General features: G+C 31.5%; 2 protein-coding genes across 4 annotated transcripts; both read right to left on the reverse strand.

The window, feature by feature from the left end:
- Positions 1-3500: 3500 nt before the first annotated feature.
- Positions 3501-11346, reverse strand: LOC105321375 (uncharacterized). Its single transcript, XM_034457621.2, has 7 exons — positions 10128-11346; positions 9476-9523; positions 9000-9032; positions 6567-6862; positions 5353-5580; positions 4508-4649; positions 3501-4392 (listed from the first exon to the last, which is right to left on the reverse strand). The coding sequence occupies exons 1-7, from the start codon at positions 11326-11328 to the stop codon at positions 3764-3766; spliced, it is 2577 nt and encodes an 858-aa protein (XP_034313512.2). The 5' UTR covers positions 11329-11346; the 3' UTR covers positions 3501-3763.
- Positions 11347-17381: 6035 nt separating this feature from the next.
- LOC105347141 (uncharacterized) lies at positions 17382-22070 on the reverse strand. 3 transcript variants are annotated; one of them, XM_066066897.1, is made up of 9 exons: positions 21074-21180; positions 20716-20862; positions 20420-20515; positions 20115-20265; positions 19011-19201; positions 18802-18891; positions 18354-18458; positions 17775-17884; positions 17382-17666 (listed from the first exon to the last, which is right to left on the reverse strand). In XM_066066897.1, exons 3-9 carry the CDS (start codon positions 20499-20501, stop codon positions 17436-17438), a joined length of 960 nt encoding a protein of 319 aa, XP_065922969.1. In that variant the 5' UTR covers positions 20502-20515; positions 20716-20862; positions 21074-21180; the 3' UTR covers positions 17382-17435. The 3 variants fall into 3 exon arrangements, with proteins under 3 accessions (XP_065922969.1, XP_065922970.1, XP_034313513.2); XM_066066898.1 differs by lacking the exons at positions 20716-20862; positions 21074-21180 and adding an exon at positions 22047-22070; XM_034457622.2 differs by lacking the exon at positions 20716-20862 and having other exon boundaries at positions 21074-21189.
- Positions 22071-23031: the final 961 nt, after the last annotated feature.

A 23031-nucleotide genomic window follows, 5' to 3' on the forward strand; every position in this document is an offset into this window, starting at 1 on the left:
ATCGCGTTATTTCGCCTCATGTTAAAATTCACCCCTGACGTCAAGATGGATATGGTTGTATTACGATTTTGACATCGCTATAAATAAAGGTCGTAATGTTTAGTCAAATTACAATTAAACCTGTTTTGTTCGCTAATATTTCTGAAGTTTGCTTTGTTTATAATCGATGCATAGCATGCGGAGTAAATAAACCCAATCATTCTGGGGACGAAACCAAACGGTTCCCTTTTTTAGACATCCCATGATGCATTTTGTTTGTTTTTTCGTTTGCCCAAGAAGAAATTATTTTCATTTACTTTGAATCTCTCTAACTTTGAAAGGAGACCGATTCTGCTGGTGTAAATAGGAGAAAGTCCATAACAATCTAAGATAAATATTTTGTATAGAAAATTATTTGATACTGTAATAACAAAAAATCGGACCAAGCAGTTTTAAGAAGAAAATGTTTAAAAATATTATGAAAGTTTTTGAAATATTTTTACAAATTAGTGATACTAAGAAAAGATATAGTCAACAGTTACAATGAACCATGGAAAAAATAAAACAATTTTATTCAATTCTAAGTGTCTTAGACAGCTCGTTGTCTTTGTATTTTATTTCATTTTATGCAAAAAAGAGTATTCATTACACTTATGTTGTCAGCTCACCATAGCTGAACGCTTTCTTCCGGCGTCCGTCTCTTTGGCTGTCCGTCCGTCTATAAAATTTACCCTCTTTTGACTTCTTCTTCAGAAGTTTTGGTCAATTCTAACTACACTTGGCACATATCATCCGTAAGGTAAGGGTGTTCACATTTGTTAAGATAAATGGCCACACTCTCTTTCAAAGAGAAAAATAAAGAACCACACATCTGATATGGTCTTAACATTTGACCTTGAAACTTAGTTCAAGGTCACTGCACACCATTTACATTCAACAATTCTGTTTACGTGAAGAATTAACTAGATAGGTTTGGTGAAGAGTATCCATGTATTCTCTGAAAAAAATTGATTTTAAGTGTGTTCTGATATGACCTTGACCCTGAACATCATTCAATTTCACTGCACACCCTTTGCCCAATGGCACTTAATGAGTAAAGTATGAGACAGAATAAACCTACGGGAGTGAATATATGATTCGGACAAGGATTTTTTATTTAACACTCCTATGACATTAACCTTAGATTTAGAAATTTGGTTCCCTAAACCCAAGTATGAAGTATGAACCATATTGGACCAAGACGAGAGAAGATACTGAAAGTGATCTCGGATGAACATACGGATAGATGGATGGATGAACAGAAAGAATGATGTATTGACTTGTCTCTGTAGGTCGTCCGCATAGCAGGGCCATAATAATTTATACTTGCTGGCATTCTTTTAAAAAATCTTCAAAAATTATTTAGCTAGAAAAGTTGAAACTTGTGTGGAAGCATCCCCAGTTAATGTAGACTCAAGTTTTTTTTCTTCGAGTAATGGATTTCAGGAGTAGTGTAGTGTAATAGGGGTGATTTTTAACATACGAAAAAATATAAAAAATGGAAATATTCTTCTTAAAGACTATTAATTTAAAAAAGGTTTTGATGTTTAACATAAGGAAAATTTTAATGATCTTTTTTAATAAGATATACTCTACTAAATTGTCAAGATATAGTTTTTTGATTTTTATCAATCATGGCTATTGTTGCTCAGGTGAGCGATGTGACCCCAGGATATCTTGTTTGCTATCCTGGTGGCTGTGGTAACATTTTTATTATATGGTAAGAAAGAACATTATGCTACTTGTACATGTATTCATATTTCAATGCGAAAAACCAGACGACTCATCCTTGATGTAAAATTTCCTATTTAATTATTTATAAGTTTTCAAATTCTCTTTTTCAACTATTGTACAAGTACCTGATATGATTTTATCAATGAACATGCATAATTTACAAAATTAAAGTTAAGTTCACAATTCCTTCGGGTTACCCATGCATAGAATTTTAAAACATTTTCATCAAAATATCCTAATGTTTAGGTAGACATGATATCGATAGAGTAGGCATGTATTAAATATTACTTTTACATTTAGAATGCATGAATTTTTATTATTTTAGGTATCACTTTTACAATCCATCCAGTATCCCAATGACAATTATTGGCATAAAGACCAGCTAGTAAGCACAAGCCAATTTAAAACAAATACCTATCGGTACATGCATTTTTATATATTTACACATGTGTGCTTGATAACAAAAAACCAATACAGTAAATAAAGGATCTCTCATGGTTTGCGATGATATATGGTTTTATCCAACGAGTTGTATGTTTTCAATCCCCTAGCCAATGCTCGGGGATAGAAAACAGAACGAGGGATTCTTTTTATCACATGTTTTTCACGTATTTTGTTAAACCTCAATTTTTCTGTGAACTTTATAACTGTGAGGCGCACAACATATTTACTACAAGACGTCAACAGCCTTATGCACGAAAAAGAAAGTTGCTTGAAGATAAACAAACACGTTTTAAATTTTCTAACATATTTTATCAATTTATTAAAAAAATGAAACATAATTCAGTTGCTACGTTTATAACTTTACACTTTTCAACTGAATTATTCTACGTCAATCATTCCCTAAAGCTACGTCATGTTTAAGTATGACATCACGTGGCGTAAGAACACACAGTGTAATATAAAAAAATATATACCATGAGTGATATCCACCGTATAGTGAAATGAACATGTGATAAAACAATTCATTTGGTGAATATGTTTCAAAATTCCTTATATACAAGAAAACATTAAAGAATTAACAAATTCCGTATTATACATATTGAGAAACTACCACTGGCGCAAATGTAACAATCAGTTGTAATAGTTTAAAAATGAATACATATAAGCTTGTGTTGAAACTGTTTGTTTTTTTTATCCATCAACTTCTAATTTACAAATGATACATGTGTTTATGTAGGGGTAAACCTAAATATCCTAAACAGTTCACAACTGCACATCAAAAAAGCCCGGCTTTCAGTACATCGGTACTTTGATTTATTAAGGAATGTACGTAAGCAATTTATGGTTATCTCATTAAGATACACTGAGGTGGATATAGGGTCATATCCAATTTTATTGCGTTGTCATTTTCTAAAAAGGAAATATCAAGCGTTTAAGGTCAGACGACACGTTCCTAGAGAATCTTTTTTGTATCTCCTCGTAATAAAGAGTTCCAATAAAAAATATTAATTTCATAATTACTTTAAAAATGATCAAAATTTACTTGGCTTTGGTTTTGTGTCTAGATGGTCGAGTGGTTAGAACCGTGGCCGCTCACTGCCAGAAGCGTATAGATTCTAGAAGTCGTGAGTTCCAAGCCCCGCCCCGGCGGAGATATAGTTATAATATAGTGAATTTCGCTGTGCTCTAGATGTATTTTTTTTGTAATATCAGAAATTCAAGTGTATTTTCAAGATTATATAGGAAATTGCATCTAATATTTTGCAGAAATGCCTGGTAAGGTACCCTAATTTTTTGCAAGAAAGTTTGTCAAAGTAGTAGTAAATCATTAACAAATTCCTGGAAAAAGTTATTTAAAATTGAGGAACGTGTCGTCTGACCTTAATTAATCAGAATCAAAAGAGTAACTAAACTTGGCCCTTTATTTGAATAAACTAAAATCCCCTCTACCCCACAACGACAACACAACGACACACAGCATACACATTTTGATGATAAAAAAAAACTCACTAACAGCCTTTGACTCAGGTAAACTAAACAATTTGATTAGATGGCAATGTCAACAATTTCAACAATCTTGGCAATCGATAGCATGCCGGATATGCACTGCACCAGATAAGACAGCATTTTCATGTAATGCAACAACACGTTTTGTATTGAAAAATTCTTTGACTGCATTTTGGATGACGATACATTCAGATAGACTTCCAAACAAAAGAATAGTTTCAATATCTACCATATCACTGTCAAATATTGTTTTGATATGTTCTATAATTCTTTTAATGGTCTTGTCAAAAAGTGGTAAAATAGCATCTTTGCTCCAGGTCATTTTATAATCATGTCTGATTTTTATTTTTTCTGAGTATTCAGAAGAACTGAAAGTTTCTTCAATAGATGACAGTGTGTGATCTTCAATCCATTGAACGATATCACATGCTATGGATACATGTATTCGCACTCTTTGAACATCGCACATTGTTTTCAGTTTTCTTCCAAATTCTTCAGTTAGATTTTTGTAGTCAGAGGAAAGATTAGTTTTGATATCTTGCATTTGTTGCTTGCCAATTATTTCTTCCAAGCAAGTTTCAAATTCGTCCAACAGAGATTGCATCCCCCAACACCCTTTACTTATTCTTAAAATTTCATCTGAAGTTCCGTCATCACTCTTTTTGTGTACGGATAACGTTGATGTTTTCTCTAAAATTGAAGACAAAAGTATTACAAGTTTACAAACATGTATGCCAGAGGAAATGTGGAAAATGACATAACGTTAAAAAATTATCTCTGACTTAAAATTGGCGTAATTCAATACCTCCCAAACAAGCAACAAGATACTTTTTTCCAACTTGAACTTCCATATCCTTCTCATATCCTTTAGTTTCTTTGCATTGGTAATAAAAGAACGCCGCCTCTGCTTCCAAAACTACAAAAAGTGATGATCGGGGAAATCCGCTCTGCAATAAAACATTAATATATTTAATTTTCATAAAATAACTGAATCATAAAGGTCTGCGACACATAAACTAAAAGAATATTCAAGAATTGATAAAAAAAAAATCCTTACAACTTCTTTTAAGTTAAAAAAGAAAAAAAATTATTGAAATCAGAATTTCATTACAATACGTGCTGTATGTAATACATTCACATTTTCTGAATCTTCTGATATTTTTTTTTATTTGTATTAGAGAAGTAAAAATACAGTGACAATAACCCCTCCCAAGTTGCATTTAATAAATATACCTAGGCAAAACTCTTCTGTGGATAAAACTTTAAATATTGTTTCTAATCTGTGTTCTGTGTCTTGACAGATGCAATTAGTCTTTTCAAAGTTTTCCTTACATTTTCCTATAATACAACTCCATATCTCAGAAAATTGATCCAAGATTTTCTTTGATAAGCTTGTTAAGTAGAAAAAACTCAAGAAACATAAGAATTTGCATGCTTCCATTATATAAAGGTATATGTAAAAAGGAGAATTTAATATTACAATAAAAATTAAAATTGGAAAACAACTACAATCCTATTCAGGGGGAATGCTACACCAAAATTTTATTTTATGGATCGTTTAGTATTTAGATACTTTAAATGAATGTACTGTTTACATTATATATAAAATAAGTTCATTTCAATGAATATTTCATTTCTAACATATGATACCTTTACTGCCGTTTCGTAAACAAATTGCTGTATATTCTCACTGATATAGGTAGGCAGAATAATGGCAAATTTTACGTCTGTTTCAAGTGAATCCCGTATTCTCCATCTGTTGTAGATAGAGCGAGTAAACTCATTGAGGAGAAAATTGAGTGCCCTTTCCAAAATTGTAACAGTTTCAATTTTTTTTCCAGTGATATCGTCTTGTGTCGTTTGCTGTGGATTCATTGTCTAAAAAAAAGGAATATAATTAAAGTAAAAGTAGACACTGCCTAAATAAAACGTCGCAAAGTTTTTGCACCTTAAAAACTTTTAAGACCTTCCGATTCTTCAATTAATCAAATATTATTCAACATAATAACATTTTTAGAAAATTTCCACCACCTCTATGTGTGTCGGACATTGTTTTACTTGAGACAAAAAAAGAAATGTAGATTGCCTACAGTCTGATAAACAAACGATTATTAAAATGTTCATGACCACTTTCTTGATTGGAATAGTCTTCTACTTGATCTATGTAATGAAAAAACAATATTTTATATTGTCGCTTGTTTACTTTTTCAAATACTCGATAAAACTCAGCTGTTTTAAAAGCACACATAAACATTTAATTTGAAAGGTTTCATTGAATGCTTTTAAAACAACTCATACAATCATCCTTTCATGCCAAATTTATTTCAAATAGAAATCGTTTGTTTCAGAGGAAATATTGTGCGATTAATTGAAGTCATTTTACTTAAATGTAGAGTTCATCTTTTATAACAAGTAGTTGTCCATCCGAAGTTCCACTATTATTTTTTGCGAGGCCTGTATCTTGCTCATAACTCTACAAGTGACACTCATATTTTTGATGATCAATGGAAATGTATTACTAAAGCATAGTAAAAAATAAAAGTAAAAATATATAATTTGACCAGATCTGTGACCATGACCTTTTCAAACGTTTTCTTAAAGTATTTGTTTGTTCATAAAAACAGATGGTTTGCTGCCGTTCTTTTGATGCTTGCGTCTTAAATCGTCTATATTCTAGCTTCCAAAAAGACTTTGTACTTTGTTCAATCGTAAGTAACCTTACTTTAAAAAAAGGAAGGTGGACAGTAACTATGAAACATGAATTCAATTGTTGCAAACTAATAATTCTTTGTTGTTGTTTTAGCGGCTGTTATTTTTTTTTAACATGAATGTATACATGTATATGCAGTATGCCTAATACAAACCTTTTGTGAGTCTAAAACGCTAGTTATTTCTTGAAAGAAATAAAATTCCATTCTCTGTTCGTCTTCCAGACAGTCATATTGTTCTCGCGCCTCGTATCCAAATGCCCTAAATGACTTGTCTGGATTCAACAGTAAAGATGCTGGCAAAAAGTTTGACATGTTAAATCTCATAGAGCACCAATTAATAGTTCTTACATCGGACCAATGTCCTCGGGGAGAGAATGCACAACTCCACGAAGAGTTTCTTAAATCAAAAGCCGCTGCCAAAAGCTTGGTGTCCGTAGACATTGTGTAATCTGAAGTTTAAAAAAAAGTGGTCAAGTATAATAATGATATATGTACACGTAATGCAATATGGGTCCTTAACTTTTATTGATAGTTTTGTACACATGTACACTGTATTGAAAATATGTATTTGCATTCGTATTATTACAGGATAATCAGAAAATTTTTATATGTATTTGAGTTACAAATGTAAAAATATTACATTAAGTAGCAAACCGATGAATCTGTAATTTTTTGCAGGTTTGAATTAAAGCATTTGATCTTTAACTTCTTTACGCTTCAAACTTTTGTATTTGTACACACATATATAAACTCTTTACACAGTTTTCATATAAATAGTGAAAATCTCCCAAGACGTCTACTAGTTTTCAAAACATACAAAGTGATTCACAGGTTGTATGGGGCATCTGTCGATATCAATGTGGATTAAAGTACTTTAAAATGGGAATACTTTCTCCCGTTTAGAATTTTCAAATTTTACAATATTTATCCAAAAAAAGCTTATAAAATATTTTGAGAAGTAAAAATTGTAAAAAACCCCAGCGGGATTCGAACTCATGACTTTCAGATTCGTAGTAAACCCTCTAACCACTGCGCTACTGTAAAACGACATTTTTGGGAAAGAAACTACTAATATAATTACACCTGGTTTTATTGTTCATTTCGATAAACAATACGTCACAACATGGAAGTATCCTATACCACCTTAATTAATTACGTTTTCTCAAGGTCAAGTTGATTGAACAGAATGTAAGGTATACATTTCACAAAGAAGTACAAAGAAAACAAGCAATGTTGACCACTATATTTTTAAGATTTCAAAGTGCAACATGAATCAAAAACTCAAAAGAGAAAAAAGCCAGTGAATTTATATAAATGTCAAGATGTATCAAATTTTGTAATATTTTGCGGGGATTTTTTTCACTAAAGTGTTTTTTTTTATCAGTTTATAGATGAAACTACAGGTACTGTTAGCACGTTGACAAATGATTCCCCGCTAAGAAAATATGATAACTCAAGCACTTTAATTCTCTTTTGAAAAGTAATGAATGCATCATTTTCTTATAGGTACCTTGAACTTGCAAAAATGACCAAAGCTCCCGATCAGGACAGATCTTTAGCAATCTTTGTGTCAAATTTTAGTTTTAATCATTTTCCATAAAAATGGATTTCTTGCCGCCTAGACAGGAATTATGCATTTTTAACAATGACCTTGAACTTGCAAAGGAACTTAAGTCAAGTTCATGAGACACCCTCAGGTGGGAAGCAATCTTTATGTGAAGTAGGAATGTCCAATGATTCTTCATAAGACAGATGTAGACCTGACCTAATTGTGACCTCTTTCTTTCCAATGACTTGCTCAATTAATATTGGCATTGGGTCAAAATCATGACACACCCTCAGATCATAAGCAATCGTAAGTGAAATAAGAACATCCAATGTTTCTCCATGAGAAAGGTATAGACCGGAAACATACATGTATAATGAATCTTTACTTTCCAGTGACCTTGAATCTGTCCAATTGACTTAGGGTAGAAATCACGACACACCATCAGGTCATAAGCAAGCTTTGTGTAAAGTAAGATCTTCCAATATCTCTCCATAAGAGAAAAACAGACCGGACACATATTTTCACTTTTCCTTCCAGTGACCTTGAATTTGCTCAAATGACCTTTGGTAAAAAAAAAAACATGACACATCCTCGTGTCATAAGCAATATTTGTGTGAAGTAAGGACTTCCAAAGTTTTCTATAAGAAGGATAAGGACCGAACACGATTGCGTAGAGAGTCGAACAGACGGACAAGGTGATTTCTACACACCCAAAACTTGTTTGCGAAGGGCTATAATGACAATTGCATAATGTGTTTCCCATTAAATAATTGATTAAAGAATACATCTTAAATATGTTACTTTAACAATGTATTAAAAACTTTTAAAATTAACATTTACCGAATACGTTTTATGAAATATACTTCTATTTGTCTTTTTGATTAAATTGAATTAATTCTGAAAGAAGTTTCTACCAAAATGCCATTTTATTGTACCTAAAAATGCAATATAATACCTTTTACGAAAAATTACAATGTTCTTTGCCGTAAAATATAAATAATAAAAATATAAAATGTAGTGTAATTTTAAATACACACCGGTTGAGATCCCCCGCAAAATTCTTATCGAAGCTACAAAAAAAGGTACAATATATAAAATAATATTTATATCAGTTCTTGCAAAAATGTATGTAAGTCTATTCAAACAATAGTTTGATTGACAAGATCTAGAGATCTTTGACATAAGCAATATCAGTAGCTTAAAAATGCAATAGCTCTGGCTGTATCTTAGAAATGAATAAATCAACCTTCTTTTGTATTTTTTATTTTGACGGAGGGGCCAAAAAAAAGTCTAGCTATCGCAAAAAAAATTGTCGTAAACAGCCAATAGTATTAATTTAAACAAAGAATTACTGAAGCTCATTTTATTTTACAGCAGATCTCTATACAGAGATCGTATTCTTGAGGATATTAAGACTAAACATGCCCATAACCACTGAAACCCCTTAAGTCTCATATGAACTAAAATACTACACCACTATATTACCGATAGCAAAATATAATTAATGACAAACCTTGAACAACATTTCTTCTTACAAATTCTTCTGCTTCTTTCTTTGATTCTAAAAGAAAAAAGAGTTTATAATCAGTTGAATACCTGGCTGTTAAGGTATTCAATGTATAATGGAGGGATATTGAACAATTTTGAATCATTTTAAACTAGTTAAATATGTATTGCTTGATAACTATGAAAGGGAAATGAACCAAATTCGCATGACAGACAACATATAGGGAGCCGGTTATTTAGCACCTAAATTTTTTTTAAGGAGTTATCTCCCCTTCGTGAAAAAAAGACAATTTTAACTTCGTCAAAATATGTGCGGTAAATGATTCATTTTATTTCATATTTTGATAAAGAGAAAGTGTATGCATGTATTAACCAAGAGAGTTTTGCGAATTTTAAGTTACTTTTTACAATATCTTAAGATAACATACGTTGCCCATAGACTTCAATGCAAAATTCCAGGTGTAATTAGTTGGACCATAATCAAAATTTTGAAAATTCCTTTGGTGGAGTATTTTTATTTGATAATACCTTCAAAATGATATAATGATTAAGAATATCGGACCATTCATTTATTAGGTACAAAATGTGGTCGTTATACATTGAATACCTTAAAATTAGAACAAAATTAAATAAACAAGATAGTAGATAAAATTGATTACCTATTTTCTTGTGAAGTCCCTCTTTTTCAATAACTTTAAAATGATTTTCAATTGGTGTTACATAGTCACAAGCCTTGCTTTTGTATTCAAAAACACCTATATTTTTCAAATTTATCAAACTGTTTACTGCATCATTTGATGTCCACTCCAATGTTGATCTCCTCATTTGTTTTCTCATAGCTTTTATGTTTTGTAGATGATCAAGTAGCTGTGGTTTATTTCTTTCCGTTGCAATAAACATATGTTTTCTGTTCCCCTTCTGCATTCCGGAAGATGTAATAGTTTCAATTTTGGCAAGAATCTTATTGAAGTTTTCTAAAGGTTCTAGTACAGACGATAATTCAGATATTTCTTTTTTGTGAGCACTTTGTAAAGATTGCTCCAACTTTAAATGCAAAGAATCGAGTTCTCTTTTTATGTCTTCAATGTTTTTACTCACATTGATAAGAATATTTCTTTGCTTTTGATTTAGTTCATTTATATTTTTCCTAGTATCTTGAATAACTGATTGGGTCAAATCCCTCATTTTCTTAGTTTCTGTTATGAAACATTTGGATGAGTTCTCTAAATCGCTCTCGGCAATTTCGTCTAATGCCAACACTGTTTTGCAGTCTTTGTGTTCTGTAGTCAAGCAGAAATTGCAGCCAAGTTTTTCGTGATCAAAGCAATACACTTTTATTGGTTTGCCAGAATGAACCATACAATTTACACTATCATCAGCTGTTTCTGGGTTTTTGGATGTCAATTCAACAAACGTGTGCGAAGCAAATGCCCTCACTCTTTCATGAATAAACTTGAAACAGGTTTCACATAGGTACTCGTTACATTGTTGACATCGACGTGTCGCACCTATATGCTTACCGTTTTGCCTACAAGAGTCACATAACACTTCGCAGCTTGAAATTATAGGTGTGCGATACGATTCCTGAATAGTCAAAAGTTGATGGTTTACCGGCAATTCCTTTGCCCATTTTTCAGATGATATGTTTTGAGATGGTGGCAAATTAACGCATCGACACACGGGGCACTCAAAAGATATTGTTCTGTGGTTTTTGACACAGTCAACCATGGATGAATCAATGAATGATCGGATACATAGCTCACAGAAGGAATGAAGACAAGGTAAATACTTTGGTGTCCTCAATTTTTCTAAACAAATTGGACAATCAAAAATACTTCCTGTTTCACCTGAAGCGGCCATTTTTATACCTCATACCCAGGACAATTCGCACACTTGAGACTTCGTCCCGATATATATATATATATATATATATATATATATATATATATATATATATATATATATATATATATATATATATATATATATATATATAGAATTAATGTGTTTTTATTATCACAAAAATACAAATATAATATTCATATCACTAATATGCTTTGTATACATACTTGGGTTATGTTTCCTGAACATATTATGTAGGTGTTGATGAATAAGAAGGGTTCAAATTCTGTGTCAACTCTTTAAATAAATCAATATTAAACTCAAAATTATTTTCTTCTAAAATTCTTCTTGTCGGTAAAACTAACGTTATCATTGACTACGAATTTTAAATTTGAATCGTTGGGTGGTTTCTTAAATGATACACGAATATACTTAATATTTTATCAATTGACTTTTGTATTTATAAAAAAAAAACCAGACAACCACAGACAATTGCTGATTTTTTCAATCCTGTCTACATAATTTTACAAACAACAATGAATATATATTCACATCTACTAAAACTTGATTTTCTATTATTTTCTAAAGGGACCTAGAACACTGTGTCGGATAATTATATGCCAGTGCCCAGGTGGAATTTTTGCACCCGTTTAAGATGCAGTTTCGGAAAAATCCATAAATAGATTATTGTCTAGAAAGTATATAACCACTTTTGTTTTTAGAGTGTTTTACCTAGAAGATGAGATATTTACCTTTAAAAATTAATATGATAATTCCCATAAGAGAAGAAATAAACAGAGATTGAAATTCTTTGTTTTGCAAACAAAGCTAGAGTCTTGTTTTTGTAAAATATCATATGTGGTGTATTGATACAAGTTTCAAAAAAATGTTGGTTTCTTTTGTTAATAAAATTGCTTTGTGACCCTTTTAAATCTGTATGTCTTGTTTGTCAGGAGCCATTTTGTCAAAGAAATCAAATTAATTAACTATATGTAATTGATTTTTTTATCAAATACAAGACTCGTGCTTTGTTTACATAACAGTGAATTTTTACCTCTGTATTTCGTTTGTAACTTGACTTCTAATATTCGAATATTAGTTAATAATTTATTCAAAAGCGCAATTAAACTATATTTAACATAAAGTTGATAAATGATTGTTGATCTCAAATTGTTTTTAAGTCCCTTAAAGAAATCATTTATACTTTTTGAAAAAACTACATTTTTAATTAAAATTTTATTTTGCGTTTCAGTCTACATATTCATAAATACCTATTCAAACTTTTTTACAACTGGACTTTGGGTTTGTTTAGTGACTCGGTTCATAGCCTACACTCCACTGAAATGATGTATCACTGGTAAATATCTTACATTTCTTTACCATCTAAGTCAAGTTAAATGCATTGACGTCTTGTGAATACAAGCCATATACTGCAAAACCTTTGATTTAATTTTTTAAATTTAAAATTAACCACTTATCTATAAAATAAAAAAGCAGAGCTTGGTATTGAATCTCTTAAATAAATGCACATAAGACAGTTTTGTAATAAGCCAGAACTGATTAAAGAAAAAGATTAAAGAAAGATAATCTATAAAATCACTTTAAATCCAGTTTTACAGGTTTTTGAATTGTCCCATGTTATGCATATGATTACAAATCCATAGGACTTGAAACCTGATATGAATAAATGATAACGCTGGGGTATTTAAACATCGATTTGACAAAGACAAATAATCGGAGGTTAGATTTGTATTGCCATCCTTGACATTACTGACAACAGTTGTTTATATCTGCAAGTTTAATTTAGATATTACAAGATATATTAAATATTATTAAATATAAATATCAAATATAAAGAAAATTGGTGATATGAAAACGTTATGAAAAATTGAAGCTTTATAGGAGTACGTTATAAGAAAGAACAAAAGAAAGAGTAATAAAATTGAACGCCTTTGAATACACAGAATAATGCTAATTTTCAGAGTTATTAAGGTCTTCCGTTTCCAACGGAAGACCTTATTGTTTTTCTTCGGTTTCTTCTTCCCTATTATTAGGGTCTTCCGTCTTCAGCGGAAGACCCTTCTATTATTCTATTGTTTCTTTTTCAATTTTATTATTAGGGTCTTCCGTCTTCAGCGGAAGACCCTTCTATTATTGTAATGTTTCTTTTTCACTTTTCTTATCATTATTCTTTTTTTGTCTTACAAATTTTGTGCAGGCGATTTCTCGGAGATGACTCGTCCGATTTCCTTCAAATTTTCAGGACTGATGCCCAGTGATATGAATTTTATACCGCCGGAACAATTTTCAAAAATTCACTTCCGGTCGGAAGTTATCGTCGTTTTACGATTTTTAAAAGTCAATTTTGTCGGCGATGTTTCTCAAAAACGAGTAAAGATAGAGAACTGAAATTTTCAGAGATGATAGATCTAGCAATATTCTCGTGTACCTCGGTCACGAGAATGTTGGCCGTCACTTCCGCTCGTCACCGGAAGCAAAATTAAAAAATGAAAATTTTCAACTTTTTATTTTTATATATTTTTTCCAATAAGATGATAGTGACCCTTTTACTGATTCAGAATATGTAATTTGTTTCAAAATTGATCAAGGCGTTCTCGAGAAATTAAGCGTCAAAGTCCTGAAGCGAGAGTCCGAGTAGCTCAGTCGATAGAGTCGTGGACATGGCCCGGGCGACCCGGGTTCAAGCCCCGAGTGCCGCAAAATTTTTTTTCTCTTTTTTTCGCTTAGATCTACGATATTATCTTTGAATTGATAAGTTAAACCTATTCTTTTCAAAAATCGAACGGAAGACCCACTCGTTGCTCGCAACGAGATCGAATCTAGTTATTATTCTTTTTTTCCTTACACATTTTGTGCAGGCGATTTCTCGGAAGTGGCTGATTTGATTTGCTTCAAATTTTCACTGATGATGCCTCGTTATATGAAGTTTGTACCCTAGTGAGATTTTTTCAAAATTCATTTCCGGTCGGAAGTTATCGTCAATAAACGATTTTTTAAAGTCAATTTTGTCTGTCAAGTTTCTCCAAAACGAGTAAAGATATAGGGCTGAAATTTTCAGAGATGATAGATCTAGCGTTTTTCTAATGTACCTCGGTCAAGAGAAGGTCCGCCGTCACTTCCGGTCGTCACCGGAAGGAAATTTCAAAAATTGAATTTTTCGACTTTTTTATTTTTTAATATTTTTCTTTCAAATTTTTCCACCTTATAGTGACCCTTCTACTGATTAAGAATATGTAATTAGTTTTAAAATCAATCAAGACATTCTCGAGAAATCAAGCGTCAAAGTTCTGAAGCGAGAGTCCGAGTAGCTCAGTCGTTATAGTCGTGGACATGGCCCAGGCGACCCGGGTTCAAGCCTCGAGTGCCGCAAATTTTTTTTTTCTTTTTTTCGCTTAGATCTACGATTTTATCTTTGAATTGATAAGTTTAATCTTATCTATTCAAAAATTGGACGGAAGACCCACTCGTTGCTCGCAACGAGATCGAATCTAGTTATTATTATTTTTTTTTTCTTTCAAATTTTGTGCACGCGAGTTCTCGGAAATGGCTTGGCCGATTTTCATGAAACTTTCAGATCAAATAGATGATGATCCAAACCTTATTGGAAATTTTTTATTTTGATGACGTCATTTCCGTTTCAGAGATATTGACGTTTTAGCGATTTTTAGAGGGTCAGCTTGTCCGTCGAACTCCTCCTAAACGATAAAAGATATCAAATTCAAATTCAATTGAAGACAAATGATTGTAGTTTTGTCTAAAGTGAGCCATTTATGTCTGGCGCAAAAGGCGCCGAAGCTCGCCTGAACCCGAAAATTGAGATGTAAAAAATATAGTGATTTTTCTTAGTTTTCTTTAAATATCTCTTATCTCGAAAATATTTTGTTAAGACATGTAGAGCAATTAAAATTTATTTTTACAAGAGCTTTCATTCGACATCAAGAAAAAGGGGCTGCCCCCTCAAATTAGGGGCCAAAAGGGGTCTGAAGTCTTTCTTCCATAGCACTTCACTGAGAAATATTTTGTAAAATGTTAAAGAAGCAAAAATGTTCATCTTACAGTTATTTATCTTTTCATTATAAAAATAATTTCATGCGTTACGTAATTAGGGGTTTTTAGGGGCCAGAAGTCCAAAATTTCGATCACTTATATCACAAAAAGGACAAATATTTTGAAAAGCAATACAGAATAAAAGATGCTTAGAATGATGTTCTAAACAATATTCAACTATTAAAATTTCGTTCTGTGGCCCCAATAAGGAAATAAGGGGTCGGCCCCTAAAACGTTCTTTCCCAGATAGCTCAAGAACGGTAACGAATTTCTAGACAGTTGTTGAACAAAATATGTTGAATATTAAAAGACCTTTCATTTGACATCAAGAAAAAGGAGCTGGCCCCTAAAATTAGGGGCCAAAAGGGCTCTAAAGTCTTTTTTCCAAAGCACTTTACTGAGAAGTAATTTGTAATATGTTTAAGAAGCAAACGTGTTCATCTTACAGTTATTTAACTATTCATAATATAAAAGAATTCATGCGTTACGTAATTAGGGGTTTTAAGGGGCCAGAAGTTCAAAATTTCAATCACTTGTATCACAAAAAGGACAAATATTTTGAAAAACAATATAGAATAAAAGATGCTTAGAATGATGTTCTAAACAATATTCAACCATCATAATTTCGTTCTCTGGCCCCAATAAGGAGATAAGGGGTCGGCCCCTAAAACTATTTTTTCCTAGATAGCTCAAGAACGGTAACGAATTTCTAGACACTGGTTGAACAAAATATGTTTAATATCAAAAGACCTTTATTTGACATCAAGAAAAAAGGGCTGGCCCCTAAAATTAGAGGCCAAAAGGGCTCTGAAGTTTTTCTTCCATAGCATTTTACTGAGAAATAGATTGTAATATGTTTAAAATGCAAAAATGTTAATCTTCCAGTTATGCATCCATATATGATTTAAAGAAATCTCATATGTTACGTAATTAGGGGATTTAAGGGGCTAAAAGTCTTTTGATGATAACTTTTAATTGTGAACTATTTTGTAATACATTATAGAAGCAATTATATTCATCGAAACACTATACACCTATAAATGACAATTATTTACTCCTTTGTTACGTAATTAGGGTTTAAGGGGACAGAAGTCCGAAAGTTTGATCTTCAATATATTAAAATGGAGAAAAATTTCGAATGCTTAACAAGATGCAACCATCATTGTTTTGTTACCTGATCCCTTAAAGGAGTTATATGGCCGGCCCCTAAAATGATCTTTTCCAGATATCTCGAGAACGGTATATTTCGAAACACTTGTTGAACAAAATTAGATCCCCCCGCATTTACTGATATGTTTCGTTGATAAAGATCAAAGGCAATTTCATTTCCTTCTCTTAAAATCGAACGGAAGACCTCCTCGTTGCTCGCAACGAGATCGTGTCTAGTTTCTCTTATTTTTTGAATGAATTTATTCCATTGTAGCAATCTACATTTGTAATGCTTCAGACAAATAAATAGCAAATTTTGTGCATTTTGATATGTTGAAATGCCCTTCACTAAAATTTAGTATTTAGTATACTATACTTATAAGGTAGAAATTGATATTACTAAATTAAATCACATATTACAATTCAAGGAAAATAGCTATCGCAGTATTTCATTTAATCTGCTTCAAAGCGCGGAATATGACAATTTCCTATTACAATAGTAAATGTACCTGTTTTTGTGAGGGCCTTTAAAAAGAACTAGATGGTTGATTTTCTTGAAACAATGAAATAATCTAGAGTTGGTTTAAATTCTATATGGGTAAAAAATAAAGACGTTTGCTTTTGTAGTTATTCTGCAAAAAAAATAAAGTATTTAAGTTTAGTATTTTCAAAAAGAATAAATGTGTGCTCTCTATATATTGTTACCGTTTCTTTCTTTTAAAAATAAACAAAAAGTACTTGACAGACCAAAAAAAAAAGTTGCATAGATACATGTACATATTTTTGTGTAGTTATAAAATTTCACCATTTTCTTAGAATTTATTAGTTAATCAAAACAAAAACTGTTTGGTACGTATGACGTGTTTATTATCGTTTTAAAATATCCAAATAATGATTAATTAGATTGATTAAGCAACACCGAAGCCTTGGACTGTGTTATAAACGTGCTTCATAAGGATATCCTCAGCCATAAATATAGCAGTTTCATTCAAGTTGTGGAACGCTATAGAATTAATAGAATTAGGTGTTGAGGTTTTTTTATAAATGGTCTCTTCTATTCTGTATTTGTAACTGTTCATCTCAGCCTTAAATCTGAAGGGAGAAAACTCGTACATCGCCGTGCTCTCATCAAAGTCCACCTAAAAATAACGTAAGTCAGTATAATAATAACTTGAAATTCGATTTTTATGTAACGTTGATTCCACGACTGTGCAATCTAAAACAGTGATAAAAATGAGTGATCTTACCTCTTGAATGATTGGGTCCCCATTTCCAAAAGTTGTGTTGAATATTGATCGGTATCTATCAGCGTAGTCCAAAATGCTTTGAATATTCATTAACGTCGTTGGACCACAAACTTAATGATAACATAAACAAAGTAAGTAATAGAGTAGATGATAGTAATATAAAGTGAAATTCAACATTACTCTGTTTTCATTACTCTGTTTTTATTGAACTACGACATGTACACATTACCTACATCAGAAAGAGAAAAAGAAGGTCCGTACTCTTTTTAGATCCCCTAGCCATATCGTTCCACTTGTATTGTATACTACATCCGAATATGGAGTAGCTATTCAAGTTTTGACCTCATTATCAGGGGGTTTTTTCAAGGAAATTTTTGTTAGATTTTAGCTTGACCAAATACCGGTATTACTAAGTAATAATCAACTCTAAGATTGCACTTTTTAATTCTGTGTATTTTAAGATACCAGTAATCAAAATTCTGCGAGATATTCTGTTAAACTGTTTTTAACCAAGAACGAAGTGAAAATATATCCAAGATAAACATCATTGAATTTTTATAATCAAACATATTTCAATACCTATATCTATGTAACCCTCAATGTTGATACCATCTAGACCAGCGCAGTCGGAGCATGACCTGATCATGGTTATGGTAGATTGTCGTTTACGTCTGCCTACAAATCCTAAAAAGTAAAAAAAAATAGAAGAATCACTTTCTAAAACATTACTGTAACTTTTCTTTTTAATAGTTTTAAATATAATAACAAAAACTCTCTACAGTGACTCAAATATCATACATAAATTCTTATAAAATCTGTACAATGACTAACTATACTTTGTCCAAATATCATACATAAATTCTTATGTGCGGGACTTGGGGTTGATAGTGCAAAATCCTTTGAGATAAACACACAATGCAGTTTCTTTAAAAAGATAAATTATAAAGAATTTTAATTTATGTATACTGTAGAATATTTCGATAAAAAAGATAACTATTTCCTTAAGGATGATGAAAACATTTTATACCAGAGTTCTGAAAATTGCTTGCAACTTTTCCAAGTTTCTCGTCGATTTCTCTGCTAATGCGGTTTGATTCTTCTTGTGGTGTTCCTAGTTCTAAAAATGAAACAGTAACATTAAATTCCTTAACATTTGTTTAAAAAATAAAATCAATTCAGCTTTCTTCTCTAGAAAATGTATATGATCAGTTTTCGTTTGTTTTCACAACTTTTCACCTGGTGAAATGGCTGCTTTTAGATAATTTGCAGTTCTTCGAAAATCCTCTTCCATCATATATTTACGTTCACCAACTTGCTCAACCATCCAAGATGGCGTCAACCCGTCCAAAACATCGAAAAAGAGCTGCAGGACAACAGGTATGGGTCTGTTCAGATTTTGTTGTATATCCGCCATCGAAGGGACGACACTGACAAAAAATATGTTCTTGAATCAAAGTCTAAGTTCAGTGGGAATTTCACCTGAGTACTTATAACGTGTAAATTTCAACACTTAAAACAATTCTGAAATAGAAAATCGTACATAACACTGTGCCGGATAATTATGCCAGTGCCAAGGTGGCATTTTTGCACCCGATTAAGCTGCATATATTGAAAAATTCAAACATGCCATTTGATAGACTATTGCTTAAAGAGTTTACAATCACCTTTGTTATCATTGTATCTCACGTGTCAGATGAGATATTTACCTTTCAAAAATAAATTTCTACAGGAAAATAATTTTTCCCATAGGAAAAACAAAATTCCTATAGGTAATTTGAAATTTCCTATCGGAATACAATAACTTCTTATAGGAATTTCAATTCCGATAGGATTTGATAAAATCCGATAGGAAAACTTAATATCCTATAGGAAAACTTCATGTCTGAATCAAATTCCTACAGGAAATACCATTCTCCTATAGGAATTATAATTCCTATAGGACTTTTAAAAAAGCCTATAAGATTGTCAATATTTCCTGTAAGAGAATCAATTCTCCTATGGGAATTAAAATTTTCCGATGCAAAATTAATTTTTAAAGGTAAATATCTCACCTATCAGGAGAAACACACTAAAAACAAAAGTGGTTATATACTCTCTAGACAATGGTCTATCATTTGGTATATATGGAGTTTTCCGAAACTGTATCTTAAGCGGGAGCAAAAATGCCACCTTGGCACTGGCATAATTGTCCGGCACAGTGTTACATATAATTGTTATTTACAGATGATTGTCTCAATTTTTTAAAACTTATATTACATGTACATGTAGCTCATAAACATGCATTATTCATAGATTACTGTTTTTATTTCTTAATGAATTATATAGAATTAAGAATCTTACGGGCTTGAAGCACATTTGGAGCAGACATATTTCCGGATCCGGTTTATCTCGTTATTACACCATGCGTTGTTTCTTTCTATACGCCTTGCAAGATTATCAATGCCATTCGATAACGCTCCAAACATATGCCGCGTGGCTAATGTGTTAATTTCTGAAAATTAATCAACATCGTATCAATTTATTTAATGCCTCGTTTTGTTTAATTCGTTAATTTTTTTTCGGTTATATGATCATTATATAATACTTTGAATTTCGCCTCTCTTTAATTCGTTTCTTATTGAACAATGAATGTTGAAATTTCTTACTTTCTGTTTCTGTGGGCCCAAGAATTTTTCCATTTGTGATAGTCGACGCAAGAGCAAGCACCACTGCTATCAACATCCTCATTTTCCTCTACTGATCTGAAAATCAAACATAGTTTTAAAAAAGAATATTATGAGTTAATCATTACCGTCCGTTTTCAATATTTTACTTTACGTATACTTCATTTGTTTTGATTTTGACACATATCAAGTTTTGTTCTATCATTTGATAAGATACGTACATATATATCTACTTAGATACTGAAAATATATATATTAAATAATCCAAATTTGCTCACCTATAAAGTTTTCAAAGTTGATATAGAATTAACTTTTCCAATTCCTAGGAATCTCTTATATATATTTCTAGTGCCGGATGTTTTTATGTTGCAATTACAAAGGATTGTCCTCATAAGTTGAAGTTAAGTAAATGATCTTGATGACCTCTTTTTCCAAAAACACACATCGTTAGTTACTTAGTGGTTTAATCTGTTATCCTCTCTCTCTCTCTCTCTCTCTCTCTCTCTCTCTCTCTCTCTCTCTCTCTCTCTCTCTCTCTCCCCCCCCACACACACACACACACACACACGTTTAGTTTATAAATATTTGACCTATTAAAATAATTTTTCATTATCACCAGAATGCAACTTTACCTACCAAAATAGGACCTCTCGACGATGTAAAAGATAACGAAATCTCAAATTATCCTTCTCGTTCATATTTATAGCTTATTCAGCTTGGAAAGTTATTCGCCTTAGGACAACCGATTCTTCACGTTGTTATCACGAAGTCCTAAAAGCTAATATCATTTGTATTTGTTTTATCTGTACATTTTAAATCATCGATATTACTAATTCCTGCCATTATTTAAGTTATTTGTTTATTTCAACAGGTGTTGCCTTGCTGCCAACCGTTACCTATTTTTTTTAGCTTTAAGAATAGAATAGATAACGTAGAGATGACAGCAAGTTTTTTTTTCAAAATTAGGACTTTCCGATGATTGATTGCACGGTAACAGGTATACACTTACATGTACCTAAAACAACCCTCACGGTTGTAAACAACAAGGTTAAATATTGTTATAAAATTAAGTGCATATGTACATACACATGAATTTGAACGACTTTCATTTAGTTTGACTTTGTTTTTTCTTAAAAAGTTAAAAAAAAAAAAAAGCTTCTTATATTCTTGTTACATGTACATGTATGAAATAAAATGCACATGTACAAACACATGCATTTTGAACGAAATTAATTCAGTTTGACTTTGTTTTTTTCCTATAGTTTAAAAAAAGCTTCTTATATTCTTTAATTTATAATATCAAACTATTCATGATGGATGGGATTCAGACACGTGACAGACATCGTTTTCAACGATGATGGTCATTCGTGCACAAGTAAAAAAGGAGGGGCGAGCTAATATTTTTTCCATAATTTTTTTTTCTACATATAAAAATATTAATAAGAAAAAAAGGCACACTGCAACGTGACTGAATAAAACAAATCATTGACCTTTAAAAGGAAAACGTTTCTGGATATAATGTATATCAAAATTTGCATCAACAAAGCTTTCAAACAGCTTATCCCTCATAAATACAACTAGCCAAAATTTATTTGCTTTTTTTTTTTACCTTACTGGTAGATAAAACTCCTAAAAAAAAAAGCAGAAAAACAAACGGAATTTTAAGACTTCAGCTCATATTGCATTTTCTCTAGCAATAAAACCTAAATTTAAAAAATCCAAAGCCTACACTAAAGTGCAATATTCATTTTTAATTTTTCAAGTCAACTGCAGTATGTATATAGCTTTCTCCTCATTATTTGCAGATCTAACTATAAGTAACAGAGTGACCGGGGGAGAGGACACGCCGGGTTTGTTTTTTGTGACATGTTTACAAGGTCATTAGGCGAGTCTTGTTTATGAATCGTTAATTAATAACGACATCACATCTTGTTCATGGTCTGATGAACCGCCCTCTCTCATGTGTATTTATGCTGACGTCAGTATCGTTTGCAAGAGATTTTCTCGTGTGCAAAGGAGAAACAGCCCAACTTGTTTTTTATAACCAAAACCAAACCTTAAAGTTGCGTGCAAAAGCACTTTTCTGACAGAGTACCTTTTTAATGATATAGCAATATGAAAAAGTTTTGGAAACCAACCAGTCTATTCAATCAATCTAAACAAACAATACTTATATATTATATACTAAACAAGCGACAGAATGCATAATGAATTGGAAAAATAGAATATACATGTAGTAGTAGTTTATCGAATTCTCAATTATGACATAATTGTATTTTTTTCAACTTTGTATAAACTATTAAGAAAAATGAAAAAAGAGAAAAAGTACGCTTCGTTTAGAGGTAAAATGACGAAAAAAATATAAAATTTTGTAAACTTACACATTATAATCATAGAACCATAAGTGTCAAATGTGTTGGTCTACTACGCTTGTGTTGAGCTAAGCGGTTATTTATAAGATGTATGTATTGGTAATATGCTGCAATATTATATACCCCCCTCCAAAAAAAAAGGTTATTGCATATATTTACAGTACTTTCCAATGTAATAATACATTAAACACCCCTCCCCCATTCCCCCTTAAAAAATAAGTG

This window comes from Magallana gigas, chromosome 7 (assembly GCF_963853765.1).
Source record: "Magallana gigas chromosome 7, xbMagGiga1.1, whole genome shotgun sequence".
Classification (NCBI taxonomy): domain Eukaryota; kingdom Metazoa; phylum Mollusca; class Bivalvia; order Ostreida; family Ostreidae; genus Magallana; species Magallana gigas.